Source organism: Octodon degus, unplaced genomic scaffold (assembly GCF_000260255.1).
Source record: "Octodon degus isolate 3935 unplaced genomic scaffold, OctDeg1.0 scaffold00080, whole genome shotgun sequence".
NCBI classification, from domain to species: domain Eukaryota; kingdom Metazoa; phylum Chordata; class Mammalia; order Rodentia; family Octodontidae; genus Octodon; species Octodon degus.
The window spans coordinates 5,012,467-5,031,141 of record NW_004524656.1 but is presented as its reverse complement, the minus strand read 5'-3'; the positions used below and the strand labels follow the sequence as shown (position 1 = coordinate 5,031,141).

General features: G+C 48.9%; 1 protein-coding gene across 1 annotated transcript in view; it reads left to right on the top strand.

The window, feature by feature from the left end:
• Positions 1 to 18,675, top strand: part of Pou2f3 (POU class 2 homeobox 3) — an 84,292-nt gene that overhangs the window by 2,769 nt on the left and 62,848 nt on the right. The window contains exon 2 of the mRNA XM_004636402.2: positions 4,253 to 4,321. Within this exon, the coding sequence (XP_004636459.1) occupies positions 4,253 to 4,321 (69 nt within the window). The remainder of the gene's footprint in view (positions 1 to 4,252; positions 4,322 to 18,675) is intronic.

Genomic DNA, 18,675 nt, shown 5'->3' with positions numbered 1-18,675 from the left:
TGAGCCATCTCACCAGCCCCCAATCCTGTATACTTGATAGACCACTTCCCTTATAAATTCCCAGTGTTGGGCCCTTGGAAACTCCTGTTCAGTTGATTCACTGGGACAATTTGGATGGGGCAAAGAGGAGGAGCTGGAACTAACTAGGGCATAAGCTTTCTCTCTGCCCCCCTCTCCCATTCATCCAAATGGCTCAGCTAGCTCTGGGGCTCTGGAGTCCATGCCATCCTCTTGCTCTACTAACTGGGGTACAAGCCATGATTCAGGTCTGCCCTGAGCCTCAGCACCTGGTACTTCGCAAAGCTTCTTTCCCACTGAGTACAAAGACCTGAGCAGGCATGGCACCACCAGCACAGGGGCTCCCAGCCAAGGAGGGGCTCCAGGTTCCTGGGCCAAAAACAAGAAAAACTAAGGCATGTTGGTGCACACCTGTAAGCCTAGCACTCTGGGAGGTGGAGGTAGACAGAGCAAAAGTTTAAGCCCAGCTAAGGAAACCTAGCCACTTAACAAGACCTTGCCCCAGATTAAAAGTTTTTGTAAATGACTGGAGATGTAGCTCAGTGCAAAGGCCTTGAATTCAGTCCCTCATACCACAAAGATAGATGATAGACAGATGAATAGATAGGTGGATAGATGGGCGGATGAATAGATAGATGGATAGATAGAGATAGGCAGAAGTATGAACAAGCTCTAAGAAGAGAAGATAGAGATAGAAAAAAATGGTGTGTAAATGGGCCCGGGAATATAGCTCAGTAGAATAAGCGCTTGCTTGGCAAGTGCAGGGTCTTGAGTTCAATCCCCCGTACCACACACACATACACAAAAGAGTATAGAGACAAGCAGGTATGTAGAGACAAGCCAAGGGGAAGGGCTTGTCCCTTTCAAGGACGTGAAGGTGACACTCAGAGAAAGGTGGTTCCCCTACCCCAAGTAGCCCTGACCCCACAGGTCCAGGGCACAGTGAACACTGAGCCTGCAGCCAGGGAGATGCTGCCTCAGGGGCTCCATGTTCATAGACACATAAGGAGGGGTTGTTCCTGGGTCATCCCAAGAATGAGGAGGGCAAGGCCAGCTTCAGGGCATGGCAGTGCCAGATAAGCTGGAAGAATGTCTGCTCTGACAACTGGCTCTTACATGGCATATCCAGAGAAAGAAAGGATGCCAAGGAGCCTTCTTAGCTGGTTGAGATAAGAACACAGAGGAGCCTCGCCCCACCCTATACCTCTCTCATTCACCCCCAGCAAGTGTTGCCCGACAGGTGAAGGGTTACAGCATCTCGGGAGTTTCGGTGTTGGGCCATTTGTCAGTTGAGACCCAAGCATTTGTCCCACCCATCAGCCTTAGCCTCCTACCCAACAGAAACAGGTTTTTGGTATCTCAGCATCCTATGGGAATGCAGGAGAAGTTTCACAGGTCATCGCCCTATGCCCTCTGCACAGGCTCAGAGCCCTGGCTACGCCCAAAGTGTCACAGTGCTGGGGGTGGGGTGAGTATGGTTTCTCTTACTAAGTTTTAGACATAATTAAGACTAAATGTTAAATCTGCTTAAAGAGTGAATGAGGGGCCTGGGAGATGGCTCAGTAGAATAAGCACTTCCCTGGCAAGCGCAAGGGCCTGAGTTCATCCCCAGTTTCGCAAAAAAAAAAAAAAAAAAAAAAAAAAGTGAATGAAATGGCTTCCGGGTGAACTTAAAAATGATACAGGGAATGGGTATTGAAGGAAAGTTTGAGTTCCAGGCATAAAATTACATCGCAGCTCAGGAAGTTACCCTTTTAAGTGTCTAGAGTTGGCTTCGCTGCCTCTTTGCCTTTTTCTCTGCACATGAACAGTTCTATGAAGGCAGAGCATGGAGAATATGAATGCGGATGGATAAGGCACAGGGTGCTGAGACCCAAGACTGTGGCTGTTCGTGGTCATAGGGAAGGGTATGCCAAGGAGGCAAGAGGAGAGCCAGACTAGCATCTGAGCTGGTGTCTGCTTCATGGGTCTGTTTATGAAGTGCTTATTTGTCTTTATTGTTGAACTTAATCCTCATTATAGCTGGGAGGTATGTTTGATTATTCCCCCCTTTTTAGGTGACAAAATTCACGTACGTGGCTATTAAGTGTCTATGATGGTGCTGAGATTAAACCCAGGTTTTTCAGGGCTGGTGAGATGGCTCAGTGGTCTAAAGCACCTACTTACAACAAGCTAAGCTAAGCAAAAGGACAGCGACCGTGGTTCAATCCCTAGCACCACATGCCAGCCAGCCCGCCCCCTGGTGGGCTGAGCTGGCCACACACACACACACACTAAATAAATAAATTAAAAAAAAAAACCCCAGGTTTTTCTAATGCCAAAATCCGTGTTCTCTATCTCAGCTCCCATACAGCAGGTTAAAAGCAGGAAAGAGCCCTTCTGGAGCACACTCTCCAAGCGGTCTCTACTGTGGGCTTGTGCTCAGTGCAGTGGAAGAGCCCTGTGCCACACATCAGTGCCACGTACTGTCAGCTCTGGGTCTGAGCCTCACAGGGGAACAAAGTGAAGCCTGCTCCTCCAGGGAATGTAGCAAGCAGCTGCAGAGGTCCTTTGCAAATGGCTCAGGTGACCCATGCTAGTTCTTCCATGTTTATGCTTGGCAGACTATACAGATAGTTTGAAACCACAGCAGGAAGGACTGAGGCGAGGTTCAAGAAGCACTTCCCAGGGCCGAGGAGATGGCTCAGTAAAATAAGCACTTCCCTGGCAAGAGCAAGGGTCTGAGTTCAATCCCTGGTCCCCCGCCCCCCCCAAAAGCACTTCCCAAATACCTGGGGGTCAGGTATGGTTGCAGGGTCTTCCTGGGGCTCTTAGACCCACTCAGTACAATGTGGATGTCTGGGAGGTATCCAGGGAGCTCCAGTAATTTACCTAGGAGTCCTCCTTCGGTTGGAAGATCTCAAACTACTCAAAGCATGGTTACTAGCAGGGTTACTTTATTCCCTCCCCTATTTCTGGAGCATTCTGATAGCTCTGAGTCTCTGGACTCCCCACCTCTATCTTCCTTGGTGTTATAGCCACTGCCCTGCTCCCCCAGGTATAAATCTCTGTCAGAGCCCCACACATCACTGTCCTAAGAAAAGGACATATGCTTTCTCTTTTTCTGTAGCAGAGGTCCACCCTTTCCCTTCATCTTGATCCTCTCCAGATCTCTGGCATCCCGACTGCCAGCCGCCTGATTACCTGATGCAAATGAAGGCTGCTTCCTCGACTGGGATTGGCTGGGGAGCTGAGTATGCAAATTAGCCCACCAAGACTTTCTGTGGTTTCTAAGTTAAAGTGCTGTCCTAGAGAAGAGGGGAGGTGAAGGGGGGAGGGTCAGCACAATTTGAATAAAATATTCTGCTTTTTATGGCTTCAGTATTTGGGTGGCCTAATAAGGAGGTGGGGGGGAGAAAGAGAGAGAGAGAGGTCTTGATCTTGATCTTTAAAGTTGCCTCTTTCTTTCCCTCTACTGACCAGGGAGGAGACTTAAGGGCCTCATTGGTGGTGGCAGCTGTCTGTTAGGGGTAAATGTTTAATTTATTGAAATGAAGCAGGATGCAGGGCTAGAGCTTGGGCGCCTATGTGTGTATGCTTTCCTGGGCAGGGCAGTGACCCACTGCCAACCCCTTTCTCACTGAGCAAATTGAAGGAGTGGGAGAAGGTAAAGATTCGCAAAGGATAAAATCTCCAAGAAGGGTGGCCCTGAAGGTCTGATCCCCACAGTGCCCTGACCTCTGAGAACCAGAGGGAGGACAGAGGCAGGAGCTGGACTTGAAAGGGGAGAAAGGCAAACTCTTAAAGGGTACTTCTACCTCCGGGGTGGGGTCGTTATGTAGAGTAGGGAGGAATACTACTTAAGCTGTTTTACAACATAAAAGAAATGAAACCTGGAAATGGAAGGGTCCGCCCACCCCACTCTCACGCCCCTCCCTTGTTAAATTTTTACCATCGGATTCTTGGTGATATGAGAAAGTGGCAATGAATGATGCACAAGGTGGGAGATGGTGCAGTGGCAAGGGAGAAATAAGGACAGAAAGGCCCTGAGAGGAGGAGGCAAGCACAGGAGGAGGGGGTTTGTGCCCCTCAAGCTTATGAATATTCTAATGGTTGTATGCTCAGGAATCAGGAATTTGAAAGTCTGATGGTGGTTGTAATTACATATTCATCTTTGCTGTTTAGTTAAAGCCACATATGTCATAGCAAGAAAAATTCTGACCTGTTATTAACATCGTTTGTGTTTTCCCCATAGATATCAAGATGAGTGGGGATGTAGCAGATTCCACGGACACTCGCAGCACCCTCAGCCAGGCGGAGCCAGGTAAGAGTCTTCTCTTCTGGGAAGTGGAGCAGGCCAGCAGGGTGGAGGGGAGGAGTTGCTACAAATGGTCCAGCATGTGGTGTCTCTTTTCACTTGGCCTTTCAGTCAGTCAGATTCAAAAGCTGGGTCTTAGAAACTGAGGGAAATGTGGCATAGGACCCTGCAGCTTTGGAATAGTAGATGTCGCTCGCAATGGAACAAACCCCTGGAACTAGTCCAGAAAGGAGGCAGAGCCTTAGAAACAAAATGAAACTACACGAGTTAAGGAGGTAGTTCATTTCTGCAGTGTTGGTTTTCAAACCCAGAGCCTCACATTTGCTAGACCAGCACTCTACCACTGAGCTATGTCCTTAGTCCTTTGATTCACTTTTTTTTTTTTTTTTTCCTACACTGGAGATCAAACTCAAAAGAGCTCTTCCACTGAGCTACATCCCTAGTTTGTTTTTTGTTTTTTTTTTTGGTGGAACCAAGGATTGAACTCAGATCCTTGCGTTTGCCAGTCAAGGACTTATCCTCCTGAGCCATCTCCCCAGCCCCCCCTAGTTTTTTATTTTTACATTGAGAGTGTCTTGCTAAATTGCCTAGGGCATCCTCAGATCTGAACTTGCAATCTTTCAGCTTCAGCCACTGAGTAGTCGGAATCTCAGCCGTGTGCCGCCACATCCAGCTGTGAGATTCGCTTCCTGGTGTGTCATTCCAACAGCCCTGGAAGCGGCTGGCTGTGTTCTCAACCCCCAGTGACAAAAGACAGGATCTGTCTTGGGTGGATGTACTGAGTCTTTTAGTCCCAGATTTCTCAGCAGTCCTTCCGAAGGCGCTAACTGAAGAGCCACAAGTGCAAAACATTGCGCTTCCGAGCAATGTGCATATGAATGGCAAATAGGCTCGGAGAGGAAGCCTTCATGCTTAGAATAACTTTGCTTTTTTCAAGAAGAGAAAGGGCACAGAAAATAATTGGGAAGAAAGTTCCATACATCCATAGCACGAGCCTTCATTTGAAAACTTCATAGAATTAAAAAGAATGTGAAGAAAAATAAGTAGCAGTGGTCATACTACTGAATAATTTTAACAGCATCTCAACAAGACTTCAGTTAGTCTTTCATCAGGATCATTAGTGACATAGAAATAAGAAGTAGAAAAAAAAAAATGAATGTCCCTTAGTGCTAAACGCTTTTTCAAGTCTTTTGGAAAATTCCAGTTTCACTCTGAAAACTGAAGGAGCTGAGGTCAGGAACAAGGCAGTTGGGGATGGGGATTTATCTGTAGGATACATTTCTCACAAATTTTTCGCTCCCCAGTTTACTTATTAAATTTTTAAAATACTGTGTCCCTGGGAATTGAACTCAGGGGTATTTACCACCAACCCAACACCTATTACTTTTTTTAGTGGGGGCAGCCCAGTCCACCCTGAGGGCAGGGCTGGTGTGGTGGGCATAAGCAGGTACTTTAGACCACTGAGCTAGCTCGCTGGCCAGACCTCATTTTTTTGAGACTGGGTCACACTGCTGGAGTCCAGGCTGGCCTTGAACTCACTGTGTAGTCCAGGCTGGCCTCTATATCCTCCTGAATGCTGAGATTATAGGCAGCCACCACCACACCCAACCTGTACCCACCTTTCAATCAGTTTGTTAGCTAAGCATCTTTCTTCTTCTTTTTTTTTTTTTTGTGGTGGAACTGGGGATTGAACTCAGGCCCTTGTAGCTAATCATGTTTTACTAAAGTCTGGGAAAATGCACCCATCCATCCTTCCTAGCTGAGAAGAAATTTTCCTCAATCGCAAGAAGCTGAGAGCCACTCAGTGGGAAGGGAATGAAAAGGTCTTCCCACTGACGCCCTTCTCTAGAGAAACATCAGAGTCCAGGAGCCTGGTCTTGGGAGGTTTGATTGCCTTTTGCTACAGTGACCTGTGCCAAGTCTGTCCACATGGAAAAGGCCACATTTAGCACTGGCTTTGGTTCTTTGTTACTTATTATCCTGACCAAGCCATGGGAACAGTATTGGGCGTGAAAATGAGCCTCCCAGAACCCTAAAAAGTGAGCCAGGGAATAGGGGGTCTCTGACCTTGCCTGGAACATTCAGGAGGTTAACATGTTATGGATAATCTAAGCAAATTCTGGCCTCTTATTTGGGACTGAGAGAACTGTGTGTAAAGTTGGTAAAGGAAGAGAAAAATCTGAATATAAAGTCGGACCTTCAGGATCTGTCAGCAAGGATACAGTCAGTGGGCTGTGTGACTTCAGATCAGTCCCTTTGACTCTCCAGGAGACAGGAACAGAGATGCCTTTAAAGGCTACAGATTTTGGATCAAACCAGCCTAGGGTAAAATATGCAACTGTGCTACTGACTGGCTCTGCCAACGGATCATTTATCCATACCTCTTCCCTAAACACAGAACATTAATGTCTTTTTCAGAGAGAGTGTTGAGAGTTTCTTGACATGATGTCAAAAGCCCTCAGCATGGTGCTTGGTGCGGGCTGCCGGGATCACCATTACCTTTGTTGATTGATTGATTGATTTTGGCGGAACCGGGAATTGAACTCGGGCCCTTGTGCTTGCCAGGGAAGCACTGATTCCACTGAGCCATCTCCCCGGGATCATTACCTTTGAAGGCAGCGTGATGAGCCAGGGCTGTAGCGTACACAACGGGCCCTGCTGCTGAGGGCTTTCCAAATGGCTGGCTGCTCTTTTCCCTTTGCGTGGCGTCGGTGCTTGAGCTCCTGAGGTTGCTTTTGCTCTGTTCACCAATCAGGGAAAGGTTCTGCGAGGATTCTGCTAACCCCGCAGAAGGCGGTGACATCTGCAACTTCTGTGCTGTCTGGAACTCCACCAGCCCTCGGTCTGTCCCTCTGGATTCAACTCCTTGCCCTGTAGCATCAGTGCCTAGGTGAACCTCAAATTACAGCATGTTTTTAAGAGCAAGAAAAAAGAAGTCACTAATTTACTTAACCAAACTTCCTGGAAAGTCATTCTGACTCATTTTTTTAAAGGAGGAAAGCTTATTATGAGTTAGAATGTCTACCCACTTGGTTTAATAGCTTCCTTTGAATTTCTAAAAGATGCTTCTGCCTTCCCAGTATGGAGGGGTGAATTAATAGGTGGTTTGTCTCCGGGTTTTAAAGGAACTATAAACGAAGGTAACCTAGAAAGCTCTATGCCCCATGAATACCCTCAGTGCTGTGTGGGATGGGAGCTGGGAAAGGGAAGTGAATTTCCCAGCCACACTAGCCAGGGAAAGCATTTCTGAACAGACTCCCTGGGTGGGGAGGGCTGGCAGGACACTCATCCTTGTTCCTCCAGCACTGAAGAGAACAAATTGCCTGAGACCTCACAATGTCTCTGTAGGAGCTCCAAAGAGCTGGCAAAGGTTTTAGAACTTCTGTCCCCACCTCTGCTCCTGCACCTGGAGGACTGAGGCCAAGTTATTTTTAGGTTGCTGAACTCCCAGCTTTTTGGTCCTTCCTATTAAATCCTTACCTGTTACTACTTTGCCTTCATCCTGGCCACTGATAATGTAGCCTGTTTCTGATTGATGAGGTTGTAGGCTTGTGGTGTTCACTTTGACACCTATCAGCCGACCTACAACACTGACCATCCCCCCCCCAACATCATAGTCTTAAACAGGAAAGCGGGCAAGGTGGAGAAAGCGAGGAAGATTGGTCACTTTTATAGTGCCTCCTCCAGCCCCACGTTCCATGGGCAGCTTTATGTACACCATCTCATTGAATTCTGATGATAGGCGTGTGTGGTAGAGACATCATTTACCCATTTCCCTTCAGGAGGAAACTGTGAGCTTGAGAAACTACTTGATCACAAGATCACCCAGTTTACACCCAGGAATCCAACTCAGGCCTGCGTGACTCCAACAGATTCTTGTCATGGTTGGGCCTAGAACTCCCCTCATAGTATTTGGCAAGTGTTCCCCCCAGAAGGATTGTTATTTTCTTTCCTCTGAAGGAAGGGTTTGGACTACACAGTCTAAGGCTGGATTGTAAAAGCTATGGGCCCAGCCCTGCTATTCCGAACTCTCTCCCACTGTTGGCACACTTCACATTTGTGCATGGGTTTCCTGGTGCTAAGCAGTTTCCCCATTCCCTTCTTTTCATTCCTTTTTCATCTTCTCTTTCATCACTGTCCTCTCCAATGTCTTCAGTGGTCTTTCTCTCAGTGGGTTTTTTTTTTTGTTGTTGTTGTTTTTTTGTGGAACCAGGGATTGAACTCAGGTCCTTTCGCTTGCCAGGCAAGCACTTATTCCACTGAGCCATCTCCCCAGCCCCTCTCAGGGGGTTCTGACCCTCTGCTTGGCCCAGCTGGCAGACCCCTAACCACCATCTATGGAGCACCCATTTCAGGTCAGACCCTGGGTTCACAAAGGTAGGGAAAAGTCCCAGTCCTCAGAGTTTTCCTCCAAGTGCAGGGATTTGTGGTTGTGTGGACAGCAGACAACCATTTCTAGAATGCTTTCTCAAACACATCATGCATTTGGCCTTTGCAAGGACTCTGAGAGGCAGTGTTAGGATCCTCCTTTACAGATGAGGACATTGAGACAAGGATAGGAAAGATGATTAACTGCCTTTCCCATGATTGCCTCTCAAGCAAATGACAGACTGAAGCTTGAATTTTTCTAGTGACTTTCTACTTAAAATTGATGGTGGGAAGACTAGAAGCCACCACATAGAACCAGGGACAGAGGACTTAAGAGAGTGGCAGTTGAGCTGGGGAGATAGCTCAGCAGTCTAAGCACCTGCCTGGTAAATGCAAGGTCCTCAGTTCGATCCTGGGTACTGCATGCTGTGCTGGCCCCAAAACTGGGCATAGTGCTGCATGCCTATAATCCCAGTGCTGAGGAGGCTGAGACAGGAGGATCACTATAGGAGTCCGAGCTGTGTAGTGAGACCCTGTATCAAATAAAGTGGCAACATCAGGATGAATGCCAACATTAAGGAAGATGGCACAGGAGGGCTAAAGAAAGCCACGTCCCTTATAGGTAGAAGGATCATGTTGGAGCCAAAGCCTGCTGGGGAGGAGAGAAGGGCTGGGCCAACTGCCTCCCACTGCTGAACTGTGGAGGTTGAAGATCAGCCCATGAGAAACAGCCCCCTGCCCCCTGAGGCAGTTTCCCTCAAGTCCTGGCCTCCACTCCTCCACAGCCTCCTTTGTCACTTAACAGAGGGGTTGGCGCAGAGGTCCAAAGCCAGGTGACCTTGAAGCAAGTGCCTTGGAAGCCTTGTGGGGCAAAGGCCTGGGAAGGAAGGGCTCAGGGAGGGGAAGTCAGGGGAGGAGAGGAACCCTAGAGGCGAGGGAGGGGTCTTGACTTTGCTGCTCTTCTCTCCCGGTCACCTTTTCTTCCTGGTCTCCATTGTCTTATCTGTGCCCTACAAGGAGGAACATCAGCACGTGGGCTGTTTGAGGACCTTCTGCAGAGTCTCTCCACTTAACCCCAGGAATTTCCAGGTTGTCTTGTTTTGATTTTGTTGTTTTGTGTTGGGGATTGTTGGTCTGCGGGACCTTCACACTGGGCATATCATCAACTTATTTTTATTTTGAGACAGTATTCCACTGAACTGCCTAGCTTGAGCTTGAATTGTGATCCTCCTGCCTCAGCCTCTCAGAGTACTGGGATTATAGGAGTGTACTACCAGGCCTGGCTCTAGCGAGGCTTTAAGCAGGGTGGATGTGACTTTACAGAGGAGCTCCATGGAGCCTAGGAGAAATTAGGGAGTCTCCTGTAATCCCAGAGAAATAGCGTCTGACCCAAGACAATTTATGCTCATGACCTCAGGTCGGCTCCTTTGTGGCTCTTATTGCCTCCACCCTCTTGAGTTCCCAAGAAACTAAGCATAGGATCACCACCAAGACTTGAGGTTCAGTCTGGGGAGCTAGCTCAGTAGAATAAGCACTTGCCTGGCAAGTGCAGGGTCCTGAGTTCAATCCCTGGTACCACAAACAAAATAAAACAAGACTTGAAGTTCAAGGTAGGTAGGATAACTTTTAACCTAAATATTAATAAAGTGAGTATATGGTTGAGAGGACAGGAGAAATCTAGGAAGTATGTGAGAACCAGTGGGACTTGGGGGACGGTGTAATAAACAGTCTCCTGTTGACAGTCATCTCTAGCCAAGGCACGTGTATGAGTGCGCAGATGCATATCCTCCCTGTTTACCATTAAGTGACAGAGTGGGTGTAAAAGCACTCTGAAAAGAAGTGCACACACAAGAAGACGCCATTCCCCTAGGTTCATAATTATTGAAAATATCCAGGGGACATCTGTCGGTGGAAGATGTGGGAAGACTGTCCGGGACGTTGGGTTTCCTTCCAGTTGTAGGAGGCAGAGGGTCCTGCAAGAGTAAAAGGAAGAGCTGGACTCTATGTCCTCTAGGGTCTAAGTCCCAGTCTCCCCTCCCTAGAAGAGCAGAAAGAAGCCACGGCCACCAGACATCAAGGGCCAACTGGTCAGAATTCCTGAGGACATGAGGATTCTGAGAGAACATCTTGCACATGGCTCCCTTGTGCTTTGGAGATGTTTCAAAACCATCCTTGGAAAATGAGGATCTCCTCAACTCAGAGATTTCCTTTGCCTCACCTATCTTCCATCTCTAAGAAAATCCAACACAACAACATCTCTTAGCTACCTATTTTTACAAGATACGATCCGCAGTGCCTGTCGGTCCTTTCTTATCGCTCCCCCGTGATCCTCATGCTGTAACATAACCCCATCGCCTCTTGTTCGGGCCTTCTGAAACCAGCATGGCTTGCATCCTGCCTTATTCCCTGCTGCTATAACAGGGCAATTAGAAGGCTGTGATTCACTGCGTGGCTGCAAACTGGCTGTGTGTGCTGGAGGTCTCAGGAGAGGGCCCTGCGCTGCCAGGGATTGCCTGCCTGCGCCCAGCACTGCAGCCTGAGAACCTTGGCAAGTGAGACACAAGGGCAACTCACTGTGTCATGGCTTCCAACCACAGACACTTGCTCATCTGTGCAGCGCCAGCCTCACCCACAGGGCAGGACCACGAACACTGGGCGGCCCTGCCCACGGCCCTTCCTTCTTCAAGGTGTCTTTAAGGAGACACCCACCCCCATCCCTGCCCCACCCCACCTCTGCACTGTCTCTCTGACCTAAGAGGAGACAAAAGCGAAGGAGCCCAGATGGAGAGCTCCGTGAGTAGCCGGTAGGTACCTTTGGCGTTCCCATTAGCTCCTCAATGGTTAGTCCCACTTCTCGAACAATCTCAGGTGAGGGTAGCCCTGGTCCTGTTGTCCAGTCTGCCACAGGTCACTTAGTTCCCAGTCCTGCTATGCACAGTGATAATGAAGCGCTCTCTCCCCACCCGCTTTGGGCAGCCCCCCAAGCTGCTCTGCACCAGTTCAGCAGGGAGACATCACGGATCAAGCTTGGATGGTGTTCACATTTCTCAGCTCTTACTGTTTTCATATATCTGGTCTTGACCACTAAGGGCAGCACACAAATGAGCCTTGTTTGCTGGCATTGCTTTGAGTTACTCTACCTTAGGCAAGTTTAGTTTCTGTGGAAGAATGTCCCTTTCCTTTTTCATCCCACAAGCAGCAGATACGGCTGATCCTGGGTGAATCTTACGGCCTCCAGGCATTCCCGGGGTGGGGGGAGGCGCACTATGAAAGGACTGCCACATGACCACACCCGGAGACACCCGAGATTCAGGCCAATGCAGCTTCCTCAGCTTTAGCCCTTCACTACGGAGTGCCGCGTATCAGAGCCCCAGGCCCCCAAGCTGTGTATAAATACTTTTGGTCTCTTGGGCCTACCCTCCTCCTCAGGAAACAATTAGAACAATGAACACCTGGTGTGGAAAAGTGCTGAGCCAGTGGAAAAAGAATTTATAGAGCAGTGAGCGATCAAATTAGGATAAATCCTGGGGGCTTTGAGGAGCAGCAGAAGCAGGCAACTGAAATGCAGAGAGTCTGTCCCATCCCACTCCCAAGTACATGCGTGAGCGCGTACTCACGCGTGCACACACACACTCACTCACTGTGGCCCACAAACCCCACCTCAAACCCCAGGTTGGGCATACCACCAGCTGGCCTTTTCTGGTGGTTGTTTCTTTTGGAGGTTTCTCTGGGGGAGGGGCGAAAATCCAGGAGGCACGGGGGAGATGGCAGGTCGAGTCTCAGGCCAGCGTTGCTGGTGGGTCCCCTGTGTCTGAACCCTTCCCTATGGAAGGGCTTGTCCGCTAGCCCATTCCTAGGCCGGGCTGGGGAAAAGAAAGCACATGAGAACCCAGCTCCCTGCTCTCCCCTTGCCCCCAGCCTTTGCTTTGCCAGTATAGGGGCAGATTCAGAGCTGAGTTTGCTCAGGGGGAACCTGTGTGAGGTCATCCAAGCTGTGACTGCCCTCTCAGTGCAGCCTAAGGCCTGTGCCTAGCAGAGCTGGGTGGGAACATGGTCAGTCCTCTGAGGTGGCTGAGCTTTACTTCCAGAGGCCAGCAGTTCAAAGTGTCCTCCTGGGTTATCCAGGGACTAGTGGGAGCCATTGGTGGGAGTTACTGGGGGTAACAGTGGGGCCCTGGGAGACCCAGGGAAGGCCCGCCTTCCTGCCCAGCAAGCTTGGGAAAGGGAGCAGCGGACATCTCCCAAAAAAGCACCCATGCTATTTTTTTTTTTTTTTTTTTGGCTGAACCAGGGATTGAACTCAGGCCTTTGCGCATAAGCACTTATTCTACTGAGCCATCTCCCCAGCCCCACCCATGCTGTTGTTGACTCAAACAATAATAGATGTGCATTTGCATGGTGTTTTACATTTGGGGCCTTTTATCTCCCACCACTGGTACCACTGAAGCCCCCAGGCCTTAGCTCTTCTGCCACCACCCCGGAGGCATCGTTGTCTCCCTCCGACCTCAGAATGTCCTCACTGCTGCCTAGCCCATTCTTGGGTTAACCCAGCCTGAAAAAGCCAGGAGTTAGCCTTGCTTGGGTTTACCCAGTTAGCGCTGGAGGTGGCACAGGCAGGAGGCCTGGTAGATCTAGCTCCAGAGGCACCTCAAGCAGGCATGGTCCACCTGTCTTCCGTCTGTTCTCAGAAAGCCCCTGGTGGGGAGGAGAGGTGGGTGCTTGTCTACCTCCTGCCCCTGATTGAACTGTGAGGAGGAAAGAGAAAGCTAAGCCAGGCAACCCAGAGAGGTGCAGAAAGGAGAGGAAGCCAGGCGGTTGCTATGGCGATGGGGGGGGTCTCAGCACCCTATTTGCATAGGGTGATGATTTCCATACTGTGGAGTGAATTTCCATATCCCTGCCTCAAAGCCTGTTAGGGTGGGGAGGAGAGAGAGAAGAGGTCATTTGAAATTCAAATGAGGATGATTAAGGTTTTCTTGAGGAGGGAAACATGGATAAAAGGGGTTAAGCTGACTGGCAAATGTCGGCCTGGCACTTGGCTCAAAGTTATCCGAGGGAGGGGTCCACATGTCCGGCTTCCCGCCAGCTCAAGCAGGCACCTGCTGGTGGTAGGACAAATCTCCAGGAGATGGGTGTAACGACTTCCACCTGGCAGGGGGAGAAGCAGTTGGGTCTTTCTGTCCCACCTGCACCTGGGCTGTTTATCCTCTGGGCCCTAAAAATATTTGGCCTTCTGGATAAGGACTACCGAATGAGTTGTAGTTCTGGGCTCAGATCCTTTACCCTGGTGACCAAAGACTCGTTGTGTCTAGCTTGTTCTGTGTGTTTGGTTTTCTGAGGAGGTGTGAGACAGATCTGGATTCATCTGTGCTAGCCACCTGTGCCCCTGGAGACCTGAAAGTGAGGACCCCTGAGACCACTTCCAGTTCTAATCCTTTTCACATGGAGTTCATAGCTGAGAGAACCTTGATTTGAATTGCTGCTTCCTTAAGTCTTTTTTAGTGTGTTAGCAAAGGCTCCCCAGCCTTCTCTGACCTTGATATCATTATGGAAAGGCTCATTGCTCAGTGTCCCGTCTGTAATATGGGGATAATAATCCCAAATACCACCTGCGTCGTAGGGCTCCGCCGAGGATCAAATTAGACAGTACGTATAAAGCATTTAGCACAGTCCCTGCCAGTTCGTTAGTAATGCTGTTTGCTGTCATTTGCCTTGGGAGGACAAGTGTCCGCGTGGCGGGTACAGTGACCCGCCAGCCAGTCCAGGTCCTTTACTCGGCAGTATGGACTGGGAATTCACTTGCTTCCAGCACAGTGTTGTGTCTACACATGTCCAAGACTCCAGAGTTGGATGTGTGCTCTGGGAGTGGGCCCACAGGAGCCCTCCCAAGGTGACACTCAGGCTTCTCTTCACATCCCAAGAAGTAGGGGCTGTGCAGGAAGAAGAGGGAAGCTGGTGGAAAGATCGCTTCCTTCTAGGACCTAGTGCTAAGGGATGGGATGGATTCAACAAGGCTAGATGGAGTCACAGTTCTGGCAAATCCATCCCGCGTTACCCCCTTGAGTTTCATAGCAACTCTCTGTGAGGATTCATTTGAGATAACGTGATACAGTATGGAGGGAGAGCTGGCCTCTGCGTCTCTGGGACTCTTGTTTCCTCACCTGTATCTCTGTGGTGCCTCTAGAATGAAAAAGCTCTGACAGGAAACATGCCAAGCAGGGTGCTTCTCTGAGATAGGGTTACTGGGTGCAACCAGAACGGAGCTCTTATTTAGCGGAGATTCTTTAGGATACTTTGAAGTTGGATTTTATTGTTTTTCCACGGCACATGACTGTGAGTGGAGATTTTGAGGGGGAACTTAGATATTCAGGCCCCGTCACTCCTTTGGCATTGGCCTGACTCTTGGGACTTTCTCTGAGATTTGGTGCCCTCTGCTGTCTTAACCCCTGATGGTGCTTGGGGTCCCTGTGGTGATGGTTAGCATCACTGTATGGGCAACAGAAGACTCAAGGACAACACATGCGAGTCCCGCTCCTCTATGGCACAGATGGAGACGAAGGTAGGCTCGTTTCCTAATAAATTAGAAGACTAGAAAAAATGAGAAGACTGTGCTGAGGAGCCTTTCCATTTTCTGAGGAGCCTTTCCATCTTCAAAGAGTATGATGACAAACTGCCACAGGAAGCTTGAGAAGATGCTGGGCTTCTCTTCAGCAAAGGGCCAGTGGAGCTCCGCTGTTGCCTATGACATGGCTCCATGTCTTGATGTCTATAGAAGGACCTGTAGAGCACGCTTTGGGTCCAATCTCATGAACATGTCTGTGGAAGGCAGTCTCAGGATCCTTAGTAATAGTCTGTCACCAGGAAGCCCTGCAGATGTGTGGGTTCTGCTCTTTTCTCCCTTGGACTAGAGAAAGAGAAGACTGGAAGCATGAAAACCCTCAAACCCACTGGTTGTCGGATTTTGGAGTGTACCAGAGAGCTCATCCAGTCTAGGGTAGTAAGTGGATGTCTTGAGAGAACAGGATTTGGGCATCGGTGGTGGTCTGAGTTTATGGAAAGGAAAAAGGGTGCTATTATCCATTGGTAATGTCTCCCCTGGGCACACCTTGTGCGCACACCGGCATGCACGAACATTCCGTCTGCTGTCCACATTTTGACTTATGTAGACCTTCCTCTGCCAGCTCCTAAGCTAGTACTAAACACAGCTAGCTTGGGTCCTCTGTTCTGCTTTTCCAGTGGCTTCAAGGTTATCTCAGGGTTCTCCTAGGCAGTTCCTCACTCCTAAGGTGGCAGGATTGGGGACCGAAGCTTTTTTAATATTAGGGAAGTTGCAGGCTATGGCAGTTAAGCCACTTGCTCTAAGTGTAGTATAAAATAGGCAAAGTCTTGGAAAGGACTCCAGAGTTCAGCTTACTGTGTGTTCTCTGGGCAGAACACTGATCATTAGGCCACATTGTTCAATTCCTGTAAGGAATCTTTTTTTTTTTTTTTTTTTTGGTCTTTTCAGAACCAGGGATTGAACTCAGGCCCTTGCACTTGCCAGGCAAGCACTTATTCTACTGAGCTATCATCCGGGTCCCCTTTAAAGAATCTTAAGTACCTAAAGAGCTGGGCCATAGTATCTGGGGAAAAAATGCTTTGACCAGATTAAATGACCGCGCTGGTGTTCTCTGGGTTTGCTTCATGGCCGCTGCTCGAGTGTTTCCAAGGTCCTGGCACCCTTCATGTTTGCCGTCTTACAAATGTCAGCAAGTGACCAAGTGGTCACAAAGTGTCACTGGCAGTCTTATTGGGTTATGCTAAGGAACAGGGGTGCTGAGAATAGTCCAGAAATGGGAGAGGCTGAGCCTCATTGCCGAATGCTCTCTGCATTGTTTACCAGCAGAAGTGAAAAATCCTGCTCGCACAGTTCTGTGTTCTTGCTTCCACCTCCCTCACCCAGAGAATTGCTCCTCGGGCAAACTCACATCCCAGTGCTGCCAGAGCTATGCAAATCAGCCAGACCGGCGAGGTTGTGCTGTTGGTTTAGCTCAGAGGTGGGAAAGCAGGTGGCCTTTGCAGGGGCCACACCCAGCTCCTGGTGTTGGGGGCTCCTCCAAGGGGAAGAGGTGACTGTTGATCCAGTGTCTGTTAGGTGACAAGAGGACAAGAAGTGAAAGTGGAATCTGCTCTTGACCATAAGTACCTCCAGAAGACTTATCCTTAAATTTCTCCTCATTCCGTTGAGTATTACCACCATTTTGGCCCAAGGGGAATTCATGCAGAATTCTGGGGATCCTCTTTTGGTCATAGTCCAAAATTCCGTATACTAGAACGTTGTCCTCATGCAACACAAATCACTCTGACGGTAGCCCTGTCCTCTTACATCACTGAGAGCTCTTTGGTGAAGAGTAGTCCTGGATACCGTGTGGGACTAGGGATCCTGGAGTTGGCGGAGCTAGGCTGAGCTCTTAGATGCGTCTGCACACATTCTCCAAGTCTGAGAGTCATGCCACAGTGGGAAGTTACTGTGAACTGGAGCTGAAAGCCTGGGCTTTTTGTCTTCTCTTAAAGATCATCCCCATACACAATGCTTTAAAAGCTCTGTCACTTTGTGCACATCGTGTAAGCTTGTTGAGACTCACTTTCCCCATCTTTAAAGTGGGGGTTCATGATAATCCCTTATCTTCCCAGAGGCCAAGAACTGGCCTGGTTGTCCCCCTTGAGGTTCCTCCTACTCTACAAGCCAGGGGTCCGAGGTGTTTGCCCTCTCCCTCTATTCTTGCTCTGATGGTCTCATGGCCCAGAGATTCCCAGAAGTTCATAAAAGGAACAACAGATCTGGAGAGATTCCAGCCAGTAGCACCTCCCACCTGAAATGGATCTCGTGTATTTGCCCCACAACCTCGAAGGAGAAGATTCTGAAGCTTCCTTTGTGAGCCCTCTGGGCCCGCCCCTCCTCTCTGTGCACTTTATCGTTCATTCCTGTACAGGACAGGAGGGAGGGAGGGAGGGAGGGAAGGAGGGAGGAAGGAGGGAAGGAGGGAGGCGGTGAAGAGAGTTCCTTGGTCCTCCCTGTGCCTCTGCAGACGCTGACAGGGATCAGCTCTGGGGAGGAGGAAAATAAACCCAGATACGTTTCTTTTTTTTTTTTTTTTAATTTTTATTTATTGATTTATTTATTTGTGTGTGGCCAGCTCAGCCCACCAGGGGCGGGGCCGGCTGGCATGTGGTGCTGGGGGATTGAACCGCGGTCCCTGGTGCTTTGCTGAGCTTGTCCTAAGTAGGTGCTTTAGACCACTGAGCCATCTCACCAGCCCCCAGATACGTTTCTGTCAACTGTATTGCATCCTAAGACTTTAGAGACTGGGAGAATTTTAGAAGTCACCTGAGGTTTCTTTGATGCTATTAAATTGCCCCATTAATTAAAAGACCACTTCTGGGATAGTTCTGATATAAGCAACCTCTGCTTGAATACTCCCCAGGATGGGAAGCTCTGTGCATGTGAAACTGTAGGTTTTATTGGGGACAACTCCGCTTATTACAGAATTCTCCTTTATACTGAGCCTACTTCTGCCATTGGCCCTTGTCCTTGCTCTTTGAAGCCACAAACTAAGCCTGATTTTCTTCCAGGCCAAGATTTGCTTGAAGAGAAAGGAAAACTTCACCAGTATTTATCTCGGCACCTACTATGTGCCAGGCACGGTGCCAGGTGCTTTCAAATGTTTCGTCATTGAGGGTTTGTTTTTTTTTTTTAACTCATTTGAAAAAATTTAATGATATGGAAAAGAGACAAAAATAGATTAATGAAATACTTTGGGTAATTATCCAGCTTTAATGACTCACATTCTGCCATTTTTACTTCATGCATTTTCTTTCTGCAGCATTTTATTTATAATTTTTTTCATTATTAGGGATTGAACCAAGAGTCACTGAGCTAAATCACCCCCATCCTATCTATCATTTGCTTTCATTACTGGGGATTGAACCCAGGGCTTTTGCACTGAGCTACA